The 15,386-nt window shown below is 51.3% G+C and overlaps 2 protein-coding genes across 4 annotated transcripts in view; both read left to right on the top strand.

Moving 5' to 3' along the window:
* Positions 1-15,386, top strand: part of LRFN1 (leucine rich repeat and fibronectin type III domain containing 1) — a 36,522-nt gene that overhangs the window by 841 nt on the left and 20,295 nt on the right. The gene's annotated exons all lie outside the window — the stretch shown is intronic.
* On the top strand, positions 9-14,011 carry GMFG (glia maturation factor gamma). 3 transcript variants are annotated; one of them, XM_063701321.1, is made up of 8 exons: positions 9-107; positions 6,313-6,395; positions 6,838-6,934; positions 7,059-7,108; positions 9,241-9,290; positions 12,755-12,837; positions 13,308-13,381; positions 13,828-14,011. In XM_063701321.1, exons 2-8 carry the CDS (start codon positions 6,393-6,395, stop codon positions 13,897-13,899), a joined length of 429 nt encoding a protein of 142 aa, XP_063557391.1. In that variant the 5' UTR covers positions 9-107; positions 6,313-6,392; the 3' UTR covers positions 13,900-14,011. The 3 variants fall into 3 exon arrangements, with proteins under 3 accessions (XP_063557391.1, XP_063557390.1, XP_030860480.1); XM_063701320.1 differs by lacking the exon at positions 9-107 and adding an exon at positions 404-888; XM_031004620.3 differs by lacking the exon at positions 9-107 and having other exon boundaries at positions 6,163-6,395.

Below are 15,386 nucleotides of genomic sequence, written 5' to 3'. Positions count from 1 at the left end.
CCCGACGGGGGCCGCCGCGCGTCGGCATTAGCTCACGCCCGGGTGACGAACGGCGCGCCAGCCAACGGGCGGCGAGGGCAGCCCGAAGGGCGGGAGGTGTGAGCCGAGTAAGGCGGGGTCGCGGAGAGGGGGGAGCGACGGTGGTGGAACGGGGCCCAAGAGGCCCGCCCCCTCCTCGGCGGGATTGGTCGGACATGGGGGTGACGGGCAGTCGGCCAGGCCTGGGGTTTGGGGCTGGGGGGCGGGGAAGGGGCGGGGCGCGCGGGGCGTTGCCCAGGGCAACGGGCCCGGCGGAGTCTGAGGTTGGGCCTCCAGGCCCGCAGGGGGCAGGCTCGCGCGCGTCCACCCCTGCTGCCCCGAGCGAAGTCACAGTTCCTGATTCAGGCGTTCCAGGCCTCCTCTTCCCCGCCCCTTGGGTGGCCCGCCTCACCCAAGGCTGTCCTCGGTGGGCGTCTGCACTCGGGCTTCTGGGCGCTCGGCTTTCTCATCGCGCTGTTCTCAGCCTTGCCGCTTGCTCTCTCCGATGGGAATGGCGAGGCGAGATCTAGCCTTTAGGGTGGGAAGAGAATGCACAGAAAGCGCTAAGGATCAAAGAGGCCGTCAATAAACGGGAGTTGTTGCTGTGACTTTGGTTGTGATCTGTGCGTTCCACAAACTGTATTGGGTCCGGGTGAACTAATCAGAGGGACCTGTGTTCAGAAGGCTCTCGGTGACAGAGATCTGGCTTGTTACAGGCACTTAGAGAGGCAGTCGGGATGGAGGGTCGAGTTGAAGACAGAGAGGGGTGAGGAACGAGCAGAGGCCAGTTGTTTGGCCACTTGAGGGAGTTTGGACTTGTCCCGAGGGCACTAGGGAGCCGTGAAGGGCTTCAAGCCGGGGAGGATCATGGTGAGTCGGGGGTTTTGGAGAGATGTCTCTCTGGCTTATACATGGAGGGCGGATTGGAGGGAATGAAACGGGATCGGGAGTCCAGGGAGGCAGCTGGGGGAGGGGGTGGGGAAGAAAGAGGGGGGTTTGCACGAGGGAGGGACTGTGGGGAGGGAAGGAGGTGCAGGTGGGAGGGACGCCCTGGAGGCAGAGCGAACGGGCCCTGAAACTGGCTGGCTATGGAGTGGAAGGGGGAGAAAAGTTTAGGACCAGGCCCCTCTAGCCGGGAGACTGGGCGCCAAAAGCAGGTTGGGAAGATACTAAGCCCAATGTGGATGCCTAGCAGCGAGGTCCAGGAGGTGCACAAACCCTGGGTCTGGAGCTTAAGAGAGAAATTGAGGCTGGAGACCAAGATTTAAGGATCGTCAAAGATGGTAATTGAGGCTGTGGGAGTTAGGGGTCTAGCCCGGGGAGGGTATGAAGGATCACTGGAGACAGGGACCGAACAGAACCCTGAAACAGAGAGGCAGGATTTGAGCAAAGGAATTGACGCTGTCGATGAATATTGCAAAGGGCAGCCAGAGAGAGGAAAACCAGGAGAGTGTGGCATTATAGACGCTTTGAGGAAAGGCCGTTTCACCAGAGTGGGGCCATGTCACAAACCCCATCCACTACCTCCTGCATTTAAGCAACAGCCTTCACACTGCATAGAATGATTGTGCTCAATAACTGCTGGTTCATTAATTCATTCAATAATATTTCTTGACTATCTAATATGTGCCAGGCTCTGCTTAAGGTGCTAGAAACACAACAATAGGATGAGCGCGGTGGCTCACACCTGTAATCCCAGCATTTTGGGAGGCCGAGGCAGGTGTTCAAGACCAGCCTGACCAACATGGTGAAATCCCGTCTCTACTGAAAATACAAAATTAGCGGGGCGTGGTGGCGCATGCCTGTAGTCCCAGTTACTTGGGAGGCTGAGGCAAGAGAATCGCTTGAACCCGGGTGGCGGAGGTTGCAGTGAGCCAAGATCGTGCCATTGCACTCCAGCCTGGACAACAACAGTGAAACTCCGTCTCAAAAAAAAAAAACAAAAACAAAAAAAACAAAAAAACTCACATTCTAGGTCTTGGGGACACAAACAATAAGGAAATACAGTGTAACTTAGTGATAAGTACCAACTTCGTGATAAGTACCAAGGAGAAAAAGAAAGCAGTGGCTGGGCATGGTGACTCATGCCTGTAATCCCAGCACTTTGGGAGGTTGAGGCTGGTGGATCACTTGAGGCCAGGAGTTTGAGACCAGCCTGGCCAAAGTGGCAAAACCCTGTCTCTACTAAAAATGCCAAAAATTAACTGGGCATAGTGATGCATGCCTGTAGTTCCAGCTACTCAGGAGGGTGAGGCAGGAGAATCACTTGAACCCAGGAGGCGGAGGTTGCAATAAGCTGAGATTTGCCATTGCACTCTAGAGCAGGTGACAGAGCGAGACTATGTCTCTAAATAAATAAACAAATAAATAACAAGAAAGCAGCTAAGGGAATGGAGTGATGCAGCCAGAATTAATTTACATGGGGAAAGGCCTCTTTCATTAGGTGAGACTGAAACAGAAATCTGAAGGAATGAAGGAGAAAGTGGGTTCCAGAAAGAGAAAACAGCAAGTGCAAAGGCCATGTAGTAGTATCATTCACAGAACCACAAAGGGGCCAGCATTGCTGGAGTGGAGTGAGCAAAAGAGGGCAGTGAAGGACAAGGTCCAAGAGGCAATGGGGTAGGGGTGGTGACAGATAACTTAGTATTTTAGTCATTGTTGGTGTGTGTGTGTGGCAGGGTCTCACTCTGTTGCCCAGACTGGATTGTAGTGGTGCGATCACGGCTCACTGCAACCTCGGCTCACTGCAACCCCTGCCTCCTGGGTTCAAGTTATTCTCCTGCCTCAGCCTCTGGAGTAGCTGGAACTACAGCTGTATGCCATCAAACCTGGCTAAGTTTTGTATTTTTAGTAGAGATGGGGTTTCACCATGTTGCCCAGGCTGGTCTTGAACTCCTGGACTCAAGTGATCTGCCTGCCTCGGCCTCCCAAAGTGTTGGGATTACAGGCGTGAGCCACTGTGCCTGGCCTGCTGTTTGGTTTTTAGAGATGGGATCTTACTCTGTCACCTGGGCTGGAGTGCAGTGGTGTGATCCTAGCTCACTGCAGCCTCAAACTCCTGGGCTCAAGTGATCCTCCCAACCTCAGCCTCCCAAGTAGCTGGTACCTGGGATTACAGACACATGCCACCATGCCTGGCTACTTTTAAAATTTTTTTGTAGAGACAAGGTCTTGCTATGAGACCAGCCTGGCCAAAGTGGCAAAACCGTGTCTCTACTAAAAATGCCAAAAATTAACTGGGCATAGTGATGCGTGCCTGTAGTTCCAGCTACTCAGGAGGGTGAGGCAGGAGAATCACTTGAACCCAGGAGGCAGTTCTTGAACTCCTGGTCTCAAGCAATTCTCCTGCCTTGGCCTCCCAAAGTGCTGGGATTACAGGCGTGAGCCACTGTGTCTGGCCCATGGGAAGGTTCGAGACCAGCCTGGCCAACATGGTAAAACCCTGTCTCTACTAGAAATACAAAAATTAGCTGGTTGTGGTGGCGCACACCTGTAATCCCAGCTACTCATGAGGCTGAGGCAGGAGAACTGCTTGAACCTGGGAGGTGGAGGTTGCAGTGAGCCAAGATTGTGCCACTGCACTCCAGCCTGGGTGACAGAGAGAGACTCCATCTCAAGGAAAAAAAAAAAAAAATTAGCTGGGTGTGGTGGCTCACGCCTGTAATCCCAGCTACTTGGGAGGCTGAAGTGAGAGAATCGCTTGAACCCAGGAGGCGGAGGTTGCAGTGAGCTGAGATGGTGCCACTGTACTCCAGCCTGGGTGACAGAGCGAGACCCCTGTCTCAAAAAAAAAAAAAAGAAAACCAGGCAAGTGTGGTGTCATGAAGACGATGTTTCAGGGAACAGGGAGTGATGGGCTGTGTCAGATGTGGCTGAGGAGGACTGAGAATTGACCATTAGATCCAGCACCATGGAGTGCATGGGTGACCTTGACAAGGGCATGTCAGCCGAGAGGAATACGGGTGAAAGGCTGATTGGAGAAGGCAGAAGAGAAAACTGGGAGGAGAAATTGGAGGCAGCAATGTAGATTATTCTTTTGAGAAATCTTTTTTTTTTTTTTTTGAGACGGAGTCTCACTCTGTCACCCAGGCTAGAGTGCAGTGGCGCAATCTCGGCTCACTGCAAGCTCCGCCTCCTGGGTTCACGCCATTCTCCTGCCTCATCCTCCTGAGTAACTGGGACTACAGGCACCTGCCACCACGCCCGGCTAATTTTTTGTATTTTTAGTAGAGACGGGGTTTCACCTTGTTAGCCAGGATGGTCTCGATCTCCTGACCTCGTGATCCACCCGCCTTGGCCTCCCAAAGTGCTGGGATTACAGGCATGAGCCACCAAGCCCGGCCTCTTTTAAGAAATCTTGCAGAAAAGGGAAGGAAATGAGTGAGCAGCAGCTGGACAGGAGATACAGTTTTATGTTTTTAAGATGGAAGAGGCCAGACACAGTGACTCATGCCTGTAATCCCTTCACACCGGGAGGCTGAGGCAAGAGGATCGCTTGAGGCCAGGAGTTTGAGGCCAGCCTGGGCCACATAGCGAGATCCTGTCTCTATAAAAATCAAAAGTAAAATTGGCCAGGCATGGTGTTGCGTGCCTATAGTCCCAGCTACCTAGGAGGCCAAGGTGGGAAGGTGGCTTGAGCCCAGGAGTTGGAGACTGCAGTGAGCTATGATTACACCGCTGCACTCCAGCCTGGGTGACAGAATGAGACCCTGTCTCAAAATAAAAGAAAAAAAGAAAAGAAAAAAAATTAAGATGGAAGAAGTAACACTGCATGGAGACTAAGGAGAAAGATCCAGGAGGCATGGGGACATTGGTGAGACAAGAGGGAGAGAGAGGACAGCTGCAGAGATGTAGGTGAAGGGGTAGAGTCCAGTGTAGGGTCCGGGGTTTGCCCACCATGGAGGGAAGTGGGCCAGTCACAGTGGGCCTAGGACCCTGTGAAAATTGTCTTTTGTTTGCTTTTATCTTCTCACTGAAATACATATGGTTTTTGTGTGAACTACTTTCCTTTTATTTCTTCTTTATATGACAGTCAGGACATTATATTGATTTTTTTTGAATTTATGTGTGTAAGTAGGTTATATTATCTAGGAATTTTATTTCGGGATGGGAAAAGGGGGCAGTGCAAAAATACTCAATAAAAAAAATAGCCGGGCACGGTGGCTCACAGTGGCTCACACCTGGAATCCCAGCACTTTCGGAGGCTGAGGCAGGTGGATCATTTGAGGTCAGGAGTTCGAGACCAACCTGGCCAACATGGTGAAACCCCGTCTCTACTAAAAATACAAAAATTAGCCAGGCATAGTGGCACGTGCCTGTAGTCCCAGCTACTTGGGAGGCTGAGGCCGGAGAATGGCTTGAACCTGGGAGGCGGAGGTTGCAGTGAGCTGAGATCACACCACTGCACTCCAGCCTGGGCGACAGAGTGAGACCCTGTCTCAAAAAAAAAAAAAAGTGGGTACTGGTCTGATGGGATTGAACTCCCTTGTTGTAGGGCCTCATAGGTCATTGCAAGGCTAGTGAGGCTGAAAAAGTGCAGGAAAAAAGTCACCATTACCCAGGCACTGTGGGGTTGCCCCTCTGGTCCCCATTTTGCCATTGACATAATGGGCGTCAGTCTGACCAGCAAAAGACTAAACTCCCCTTTTCCAGCCCTGCAATTCAAATATCCCAGATGGGGGTAAATCTAGGAAGGCCACCTGGAGGAGGGGAGGAGCAAAATAGTTCGTTTTTAGTACCTATTGTGTCTGCCATGCTGGCAGCTATGTGAAGCTATTTATTTATTTATTTTTATTTATTTTTATTGCCTGGGATAGAGTGCAATGATGTGATCTTGGCTCACTGCAACCTCTGCTGCTCGGATTCAAGCAATTCTTGTGCCTCAGACTCCCGAGTAGCTGGGATTACAGGCGCGCACCACCATGCCAGGCTAATATTTTGTATTTTTAGTAGAGATGGGGTTTTGCCATGTTGGTCAGGCTGGTCTCCAACTCCTGACCTCAGGTGATTCGCCCGCCTCGGCCTCCCAAAGTGCTGGCATTACAGGTGTGAGCCACCATGCCTGGCCGACGTGAAGCTATTTATATCCTCACCACAATCTCAAATCAGAGGGGTGAAGTTACTTAGCTAGGGTCACACAGCAAGGGAGCTTTCGAACCCTGGTCTGAGCGATTTCCTGACAGGTCCTGGCAGATGAGGGGAAGGAAGGAGGGGGAGGAGCCCTCTGTGACAGTTGTCCCAGAAAGGGCATAAACAGGATGTGGTGTTGGATGAAACCTTCCTCCTACTGCACAGCCCGCCCCCCCGCAGCCCCGGTCCCCACGCCTAGAAGACAGCGGAACTGAGAAAAGAAGAGGCCTGTGGACAGAACAACCATGGTCAGGGGCCAGGGGTCCTATGGGAAGAGCTGGGGCTGGGGTTGGGGCTGGGGCTTGGAGGACACCTGGGCGAAGGTCAGGCTATGGGATGGAGGTCACGGGCCGGGAAGGGGACCCAACTGTGGTGAACAGCCTGGCTGGAAGAACAGAGAGACAGTGGCTCTGGGTTTAGGCTCAGGAAGTGGATCTCTGCACCTCCTTGAGTGTCCCCCAAGAGTCCCCGTGGAGAAGGCGGGAACCCAGCCTCTGCTCCGCCCCCCAAGCTGAGCGCCCTGGTGAGGGGTATCTACTCTGTGGGAAGGGTGCCTTTTCTCAATGTTCACAAAGGCATCAGATGGGCCGGCGCGATGCTCCTCTTCATTAGTGGATGGAGAAACAGGTTTGGGGAAGGGGTGAGGGCAGAAGCCAGGCCATCTCAGCTCTTCCTGGGTCCCTCCGGCAGTCTGACTCCCTGGTGGTGTGCGAGGTAGACCCAGAGCTAACAGAAAAGCTGAGGAAATTCCGCTTCCGAAAAGAGACAGACAATGCAGCCATCATAAGTGAGTGACATCTTCCCCCACGGAAGGATGGGAGGGCGGTGGTGAGGGCAGATAGGGAGGGCTGGGCTTGTGTCCCCCATGGATCAGGGGGAGTGTCTAATCCCTGTGTGCCACCCCTCCCCAGTGAAGGTGGACAAAGACCGGCAGATGGTGGTGCTGGAGGAAGAATTTCAGGTGATGGGCTGGGGTGATTGGGACTGGGAGGTACAGGGTGAGACTGGGAGAACCAAGTGGTTGGAACTGATACAAAGAGCCTGGCATGGGGGTAGAAAGACCTGGAGATTGGCAGAGCACGGTGGCTCATGCCTGTAATCCCAGCACTTTGGGAGGCCGAGGCAGGTGGATCACCTGAGGTTGGGAGTTCAAGACCAGCCTGGCAAACATGGTGAAACCCCGTCTGTACTAAAAATATAAAAAGTTAGCTGGGCATGGTGGTGGGCACCTGTAATCACAGCTACTTGGGAGGCCAAGGCAGGAGAATCGCTGGAACCCGGGAGATGGAGGCCATAGTGAGCCAAGATTGTGCCACTACACTTCGGTCTGAGCCACAGAGCAAGACTCTGTCTCAAAAACTAAAACAAAAAACAAAAAAACAAAAAACCCTGGAGATCAAGTTCTAGCTCACTCATGACCCCCAGCAAGAGACTTTGCCTGTTTGTGTCTCTATTTCCTCATCTGTGAAATGGGGAGAATAGTACTTACCTCATAGGCTTGTTTTTACATCCAGTGATTTAATTCTTGTAATGGGTTTAGAACAAGGCCTGGCACTTAGTATATGCTCAATAAGGTGATGATGATCTTAATAATGATGATAATAATGCTTTATTGGCATTTAAATGAAAGAGTTTCCATATAAGTTAAAAAGCTAGCCAGGCATGGTGGCTCATGCCTGTAATCCCAGCGCTTTGGGAGGCTGAGGCAGGAGGATCACTTGAGCCCAGGAGTTTAAGACCAGCCTGGGCAACATGGTAACACCCTAACTCTACTAAAAATACAAAAATTAGCCAAGCACAGTGGTGTGCACCTGTGATCTCAGCTACACAGGAGGCTGAGGTGGGAGGGTTGCTTGAGGCCGGGAGTTTTGAGACCAACCTGGGCAACAAAGCAAGACCCATCTCGGCTGGGTGCGGTGGCTCACGCCTGTAATCTCAGCACTTTGGGAGGCTGAGGCGGGCGGATCACAAGGTCAGGAGATCGAGACCATCCTGGCTAACATGGTGAAACCCCGTCTCTACTAAAAATTCAAAAAATTAGCTGGGTGTGGTGGCGGGTGCCTGTAGTCCCAGCTACTCGGGAGGCTGACGCAGGAGAATGGCATGAACCCAGGAGGCAGAGCTTGCAGTGAGCCAAGATCATGCCACTGCACTCCAGCCTGGGCGACAGACTCTGTCTCAAAAAAAAAAAAAGAAAAAAAAAAAGACTCCATCTCTACAAAAAAAAAAAAAAAGGGGGTAGACCTCACCCCCTGGTGGCCTCACTGTCTTTATCAATAACAAGAATGATAATCAGGCTTATTTCCCTAGTGTTGCAATAAGGATTTATAAGGGAATCCATGGAGACTGGGGGCTGGGGCTCTCTCAGGCCCTCTGAAAGGCAGTATAGTGAAGCAGTTATGATTCGAACCCAGATTCAAATCTCAACTCTGCTGCTTTCTATCTGTGCAATCTTGGGCAAATGCCTTAACACCTGTGGGCCTCAGTTTTCTCAGCTGTATAGTGGGCATAATGATGGGACCTACCCCACAGACTTACGGGATAGTTGCATGAATTAATCCATGTGTGTTTCATAGAACGATGCCTTGGCACATGGTAAGTGCTCACCTAAAGGTGGTCATTCTTTTTTTTTTTTTTTTTTTGAGACGGAGTTTCGATCTTTTTTGCCCAGGCTGGAGTGCTATGGCACAATCTTGATTCACTGCAACCTCCGCCTCCCGGGTTGAAGCAATTCTCCTGCCTCAGCCTCCCGAACACGCCTGGCTAATTTTTTTTTTTGGAAATGGAGTCTCACTCTGTCTCCCAGGCTGGAGTGCAGTGGCGCGATCTCGGCTCACTGCAAACTCTGCATCCCGGATTCAAGCAATTCTCCTGCCTCAGCCTCTCGAGTAGCTGGGACTACAGGTGCGTGCCACCATGCCTGGCTAATTTTCTGTATTTTTAGTAGAGACGGGTTTCACCCTGTTAGCCAGGATGGTCTCAATGATTTCCTGACCTTGTGATCCGCCTGCCTCGGCCTCCCGAAGTGCTGGGATTACAGGTGTGAGCCACTGCGCCCTGCCTCATTCTTTGTCTTCTGTTTTCTTGCCTCAGAACATTTCCCCAGAGGAGCTCAAAATGGAGTTGCCGGAGAGACAGCCCAGGTATCCTGGGGGAAGAAAGGGTTGGATCAGGCCATGAGGGGAGGGGTGATGTTGGAGGTATAGGCTAAGGGACTGCTGGAGTTCCAGCCCTATTCATGGACTTTGAATCTCTGTGTTTGGCCGAGTGAGGTGGCTCATCCCTGTAATCCCAGCACTTTGGGAGGTCAAGGAGGGTGGATCACTTGAGGTCAGGAGTTCAAGACTAGCCTGACCAACATGGTGAAATCCCATCTCTACTAAAAATACAAAAATTAACTGGGCGTGGTGGCATGTGACTGTAATCCCAGCTACTTGGGAGGCTGAGGCACGAGAATCGCTTGAACCTGGCAGGCAGAGGCTGCAGTGAGCTGAGATCGCACCACTGCACTCCAGCCTGGGTGACACAGCGGGACACTATCTCAAAAAAAAAAAAAAAAAAAAAGAATCTCTGTGTTTGAGGCCAAGAGTTCATACTCCAGAACTTTTTGTTTGTATAGCAATATTTTATTGCAGAATTTTACACTGAAAATTTATGATACCGGTTTAGAGTCTGCTTTTTTTTTTTTTTTTGTACAAACTTTGTTGAGTTTTTGTTTCAACATTACGCTGGCGTCATTTTTTAAAAATGAAATTTTGGCCAGGCACTGTGACTCCCACCTGTAATCCCAGCACTTTGGGAGCCTGAGGTGGGAGGATCACCTGAGGCCAGGAGTTCGAGACTAGCCTGGGCAACATAGCAAGACCTTGTCTCTATTTTTTGTTGTTGTTGTTAGAGACAGAGTGTCGCTCTGTTGCCCAGGTTGGAGTGCAGTGGCGCGATCTTGACTCACTGCAACCTCCGCCTCCTGGGTTCAAGCGATTCTCTGGCCTCAGCCTCCTGAGTAGCTGGGATTACAGGGTCCCACCACCATGTCTGGATAATTTTTGTATTTTTAGTAGAGACATGTTGGCCAGGCTGGTCTCGAACTCCTAACCTCAGGTGATCCCTGCTTCAGCCTCCCAAAGTGCTGGGATTACAGGCGTGAGCCACCGCGCCTGGTGGAGGACCTTGTCTCTATTAAAAAAAAAAAAAATTAGCCAGGCATGGTGGCATGTGCCTGTGGTTCCAGCTACTTGGGAAGCTGATGTTGGGGGTCAGTTGAGTTCAGGAAGCTGAGGCTGCAAGTGAGCCAAGATAGCACCCCTGTACTCCAGCCTGGGTGACAGAGCAAGACCCTGTCTCAAAAAAACAAAAAAAAATTTTCCTTCTTTTTCAATGTTTGGGAACACTTTAGGTAGCAAACAAATTAATTATTATTATTGTTATTTTATTAAAAAAATTTTTAGAGACAGGGTCTCACTGTGTCACCCAGGCTATTGGGCAGTGCTGTGATCCTGGCTCACTGTAGCCTCTAACTCCTGGGCTCAAGCCATCCTCCTGCCTCAGCCTCCCAAGTAACTGGGACTACAGGCACTGCCACTGCACCCTGCTAAAGGAATGACTCGACTTTTAATGATCACGTAGAATCCTGGGCGAAGTCACATGAGCCTGGTGCTTTTTTTGGTGGAAGAGCTCTTTGACTATTTCTATGAGGAAACTGGTCTGTTAAGATTTTTCATCTTGACTGAATTCATTTTGGGTCTCTAGGATTTTGATCCTCAATCCAGGCTGTAGGACTCAACAAGGACCAGCTTCATGGGCATATGATAATTGCACAGGGCCCCGCACCCAGGAGGGGGCCTCACACGTGGGGGTTAATGGTCACCTTCTTTATAGTTTTATCTTTGAATTTCTGTTTTGTATGAAGTCAGATGGGACAATGGACTTCACACAAATGTGCTGGGGTTTGGAGCTAGGTTCACAGGCAGTCCACCACCTGGCTGCCTCCCTGAACAGGTTCTCAGCCACCCACTCTCTGCACCCACCCAGTGACCACTGCTGTCCTTGGGTTTCCTGCTGGTGTAGGGAGGGTTGGGGTCCAGAAGGCACCCCTTGCCTGACAAGTTACAGGGTGTTCCTGTGAGCATCTGCACTCTGCCTGCGCATATCCTCATGCCCGAGGGAGCACGACTTTAAATAGCAAACTAAAAAAGACAGGCTGAGCACAGTGGCTCGCACCTGTAATCTCAGCACTTTGGGAGTCTGAGGTGGGAGTACTGCTTGTGGTCAGGAGTTCAAGACCAGCCTGGGCAACATAACAAGACCCCCATTTCTACTAAAATTTTTTTTAAAAAGGCCAGGCGCAGTGGCTCATGCCTGTAATCCCAGCACTTTGGGAGGCTGAGGTGGACAGATCACTTGAGCTCAGGAGTTCGAGACCAGCCTGGGCAACATGGTGAAACTCTGTCTCTGCAAAAAACACAAAAAACATTAGCTGGATGTGGTGGCACGCCCCTGTAATCTCAGCTACTTGGGGGGCTGAGGCAGGAGGATCACCTGAACCTGGGAGGTTGAGGCTGCAATGAGCTGAGACCACGTCCCTGTACTCCAACCTGGGTGACAAAGTGAGACCCTGTCTCAAAAAAAAAAAAAAAAAATTAGCTGGGCATGGTGGTGTGCACCTATACTCCCAGCTACTCTGGAGGCTGAGACAGGAGGATTGCTTGAGCCCAGGAGTTCAAGACTGCAGTGAGCTAGGATCACACCATTGCACTCCAGCCTGGGCAACAGAGTGAGGCCCTGTCTCTAATAATAGTAAAAAAAAAAGATGATGATCAGTCTAGAGAGAGACTACAAAAGAAAGGAAAACAATTTTCCTGCTTCTTGAACAAGATGCCCCACATTTTCATGTTATACCAGGCTTGGATGATTCTGTAGCCATCCCTGGTCACAGTGCACTGGGGTTCAAGTGCACTGGACAAAATTGCATAGGGGGTGAGAACTTACACGCTGGCATTCACTTTCCCAGGTTCAAATCTCTCCCCTATCTGTAGAACCTTGGGCAAGTGACTTTGGGCCTCAGTTTTCTCATCTGTACGATGGGGATATTAATAGCACCTATATTATAAAGTAATTGTGAGTCAAATGAGCACTATCATTATTATTATTATTTGAGATGGAGTTCCACTTTTGTCACCCACGCTGGAGTGCAATGGCGTGATCTTGGCTCACTGCAACCTCTGCCTCCTGAGTTCAAGCGATTCTCCTGTCTCAGCCTCCTGACTAGCTGGGATTACAGGCGCCCACCACCACTCCCGGCTAATTTTTGTATTTTTAGTAGAGACGAGGTTTCACCATGTTGGCCAGGCTGGTCTCGAACTCCTGATCTCAGGTGATCCACCCGCCTCAGCCTCCCAAAGTGCTGGGATTATAGGTGTGAGTCCTGCGCCCAGCCCTATGATTATTTTTAAATCATTTGTTGTGTTTGAGGTCAGTACCCTGAGTCTCAGACATCAACCCTGGGTTCTCAGACTCAGCCAACATTTCAAGGCTGTGGACTCAGGTAATGGCTGTTAAGCCTGGGCTGCAGGCCAGAGTCCTGATTTTCAATTCCCTTTCACGGTAGGTTCGTGGTTTACAGCTACAAGTACGTGCATGACGATGGCCGAGTGTCCTACCCTTTGTGTTTCATCTTCTCCAGCCCTGTGGGTGAGACACAGCTCTACTGTCCTCAGGAGAGGGTCTTCGATTCTGTGTGTGTGTGTTTGTGTGTAAATGCGAATGTGTGCAGGCACTTGTGTAAGAGTGTGAGCATGTGACAGCCTGTGTGTGACTGGGTGAGGATGTGTGTGTGTCGCACGCATGATGTGGGAGGGCAGTGAAGTGGAGGTGGGGGCTCAGATTCACCAAGAGCCCACCCGTTCTCAGTCCTGGGGCCTAAGCCAACCCACCTTTTCCTTTCACCTAGAAATCCCCGTCTGGCCCCTAAATCATCTCCAGAGACCCTCAGAATAACTTGAAGCCCCCAAGCCAACCTAGAAACTGAGTACAGTGCAGGGACCTCCTTAGAAGAGCTCCTAGGACCCTTGGAAAACTGCAGGGCCTTCAGGACATTACTAGAGCTTTAGAGAACATGCCTGGGTCCCCACTGATGTGCCTTTCTCCTCTTTTCCACGCAGGCTGCAAGCCGGAACAACAGATGATGTATGCAGGGAGTAAAAACAGGCTGGTGCAGACAGCAGAGCTCACAAAGGTTCAGACTGGGATGGGGCTCCAGAGTGTTAGGGAGAGGTGGTGTGGGTCCTGGGTCTGAGGGAAGAGGTACTAGAGTCCTCACTGTCTCAGTGGTTTTTGTTTTTGTTTTTAAAAGAACTGGGTCTCGCTCTGTCATCCAGGCTGGAGTGCAGTGGCACAACCTCGGCTCACTGCAACCTCCTCCTCCTGGGTTCAAGCAATTCTCCTGCCTCAGCCTCCCAAGTAGTGGGACGACAGGCACACGCCACCACACCTGGCTAATTTTTGTATTTTTAGTAGAGTCAGGGTTTCACCGTATTGGCCAGGCTGGTCTCGAACTCCTGACCTTAAGTGATCCACCCACCTCAGCCTCCCAAAGTGCTTTCTTACAGGCGTGAGCCACCGTGCTTGGCCACTGTCTCAGTGCTTGAGTAGATCATAATGCCGAGACCTCTCTCTGCCCAGGTGTTCGAAATCCGCACCACTGATGACCTCACCGAGGCCTGGCTCCAAGAAAAGTTGTCTTTCTTTCGTTGATCTCTGGGCTGGGGACTGAATTCCTGATGTCTGAGTCCTCAAGGTGACTGGGGACTTGGAACCCCTAGGACCTGAACAACCACGACTTTAAATAAATTTTAAAATGCAAAAACTCGGAGATCCTCAGTTTGGACTCAGTTTCTGCCTCTCATCTGGGCTCTAGCCGACGGTTCCTGCAGTACCAGGCTTGGACCAGCAGGGGGCGGGCTGACCTAGAGGAATGCGAGCTGGGTCCCGGGAGGGAAGGAGGATACCTCTTTTCTTAGAAAGAAAGGGAAGGGCCTGAAGGATTTCCTTGGGGGGTGGGGGACGGATGGGCGAGGCCTGGGTCTCCTGGAGGTATTGGGGAAATATCTGGATCTACAGAGCGGTCACTCCCAAGGGGAACAAGGACCCCTGAGAATAAAGGAGGCAAAGTGCCCGTTTCCTCCCCCACTACCCACCTCTGGGGGGTAGGAGGCATCACCGAATGCGACTTTTCTCAGCTGAGCCCTTAGATAGGAAGAATTTAAAGGCCGAAGAGGTTTGAACGTAATTGCTTCAGGATCTCAGGAGCTGCTGGGGGGTGGATGGTTTGTACGGTCAGGTAGGCCTGAGGACCCAGGGCTGGGGAAGCTGAAGTCGATCCTGGGCCCTCGGTGGACTCCCAGGGCTGTGAGATTGAGGAGACAGGGAAGAGACACCTGCCCCCATCTGAAGATTCTTCTTTTCTTTTTTCTGGCATCTCTGGACATCGAACTTTCTCAGGCTTTCTGTGTCTGTCTCTGAGGGACATTGATTAAATACCCACAATGTACCGGGCTCTGAGAATTCCGAGATGGGCAGGTCTTCACAGAGATGAATCATACCCTTTCTGTCTCTCTGCTTCTCTTCCATGTTTCTAATTGTTCCCCTCTCTGTCCCCGGTTTCAGGGACGTGGGAACTCCCTCCCCCCAACCCTTTTCAGGTTCCCGGTAGAGAGGTGGCTGTTGCCATGGTAACAAAGACATAGTGACCTTGGGCCTGGGCTGCCCGTTCCCCCAACCTTGGTGTTTCCGGGGATAGGGTCCAAAAAGCCCAGCTCCAAGCCCTCCCAGCCTTAACACACCATCCCCTTACCACCCCACTGTACCCTATCTCTTGCCCGCTCACCCCCAATCAGGGCAAGTCCTTTGCATGAGGGATTCGGGATAGAATCACTCTACACTGGTCCATAGAGAAAATTCACCCTGCCCTAAATTCTCTGGAGGGTTAGGTTGAGCTCCTCTGCCCTCCACTAGTGCTGTTTTCCTGTCCCTATCTCTCTGTCCCTCCCTCTGATCACAGGCCCAGTCCCTGAAGGCAGGAGATGGAGGAGGAGGAGGACTGGAGACAAGAGGGGTCATTCAATTAAATGGACAAGGAACTCCTGGCCTGCAGAGGTCAGAGAGGCAGAGGGACTCATCCAAGGTCATGCACTTACATGATCAAATGAATACTAATAGCTGACCCTCCTCTTGAGGGCTTC

Source organism: Gorilla gorilla, chromosome 20 (assembly GCF_029281585.2).
Source record: "Gorilla gorilla gorilla isolate KB3781 chromosome 20, NHGRI_mGorGor1-v2.1_pri, whole genome shotgun sequence".
In the NCBI taxonomy this organism is placed as follows: Eukaryota; Metazoa; Chordata; class Mammalia; order Primates; family Hominidae; genus Gorilla; species Gorilla gorilla.
The sequence above is the reverse complement of the archived record's forward strand: the minus strand, read 5'-3'. Positions and strand labels throughout refer to the sequence as shown.

What these genes read in the sequence shown, in the direction of transcription:
- GMFG (XM_063701321.1), top strand. An exon ending in TGCTGGAGGAAGAATTTCAG is followed by an intron (nt 7,109 to 9,240) that starts GTGATGGGCTGG and finishes TTCTTGCCTCAG; the next exon opens with AACATTTCCCCAGAGGAGCT. An exon ending in CATCTTCTCCAGCCCTGTGG is followed by an intron (nt 12,838 to 13,307) that starts GTGAGACACAGC and finishes TTTTCCACGCAG; the next exon opens with GCTGCAAGCCGGAACAACAG.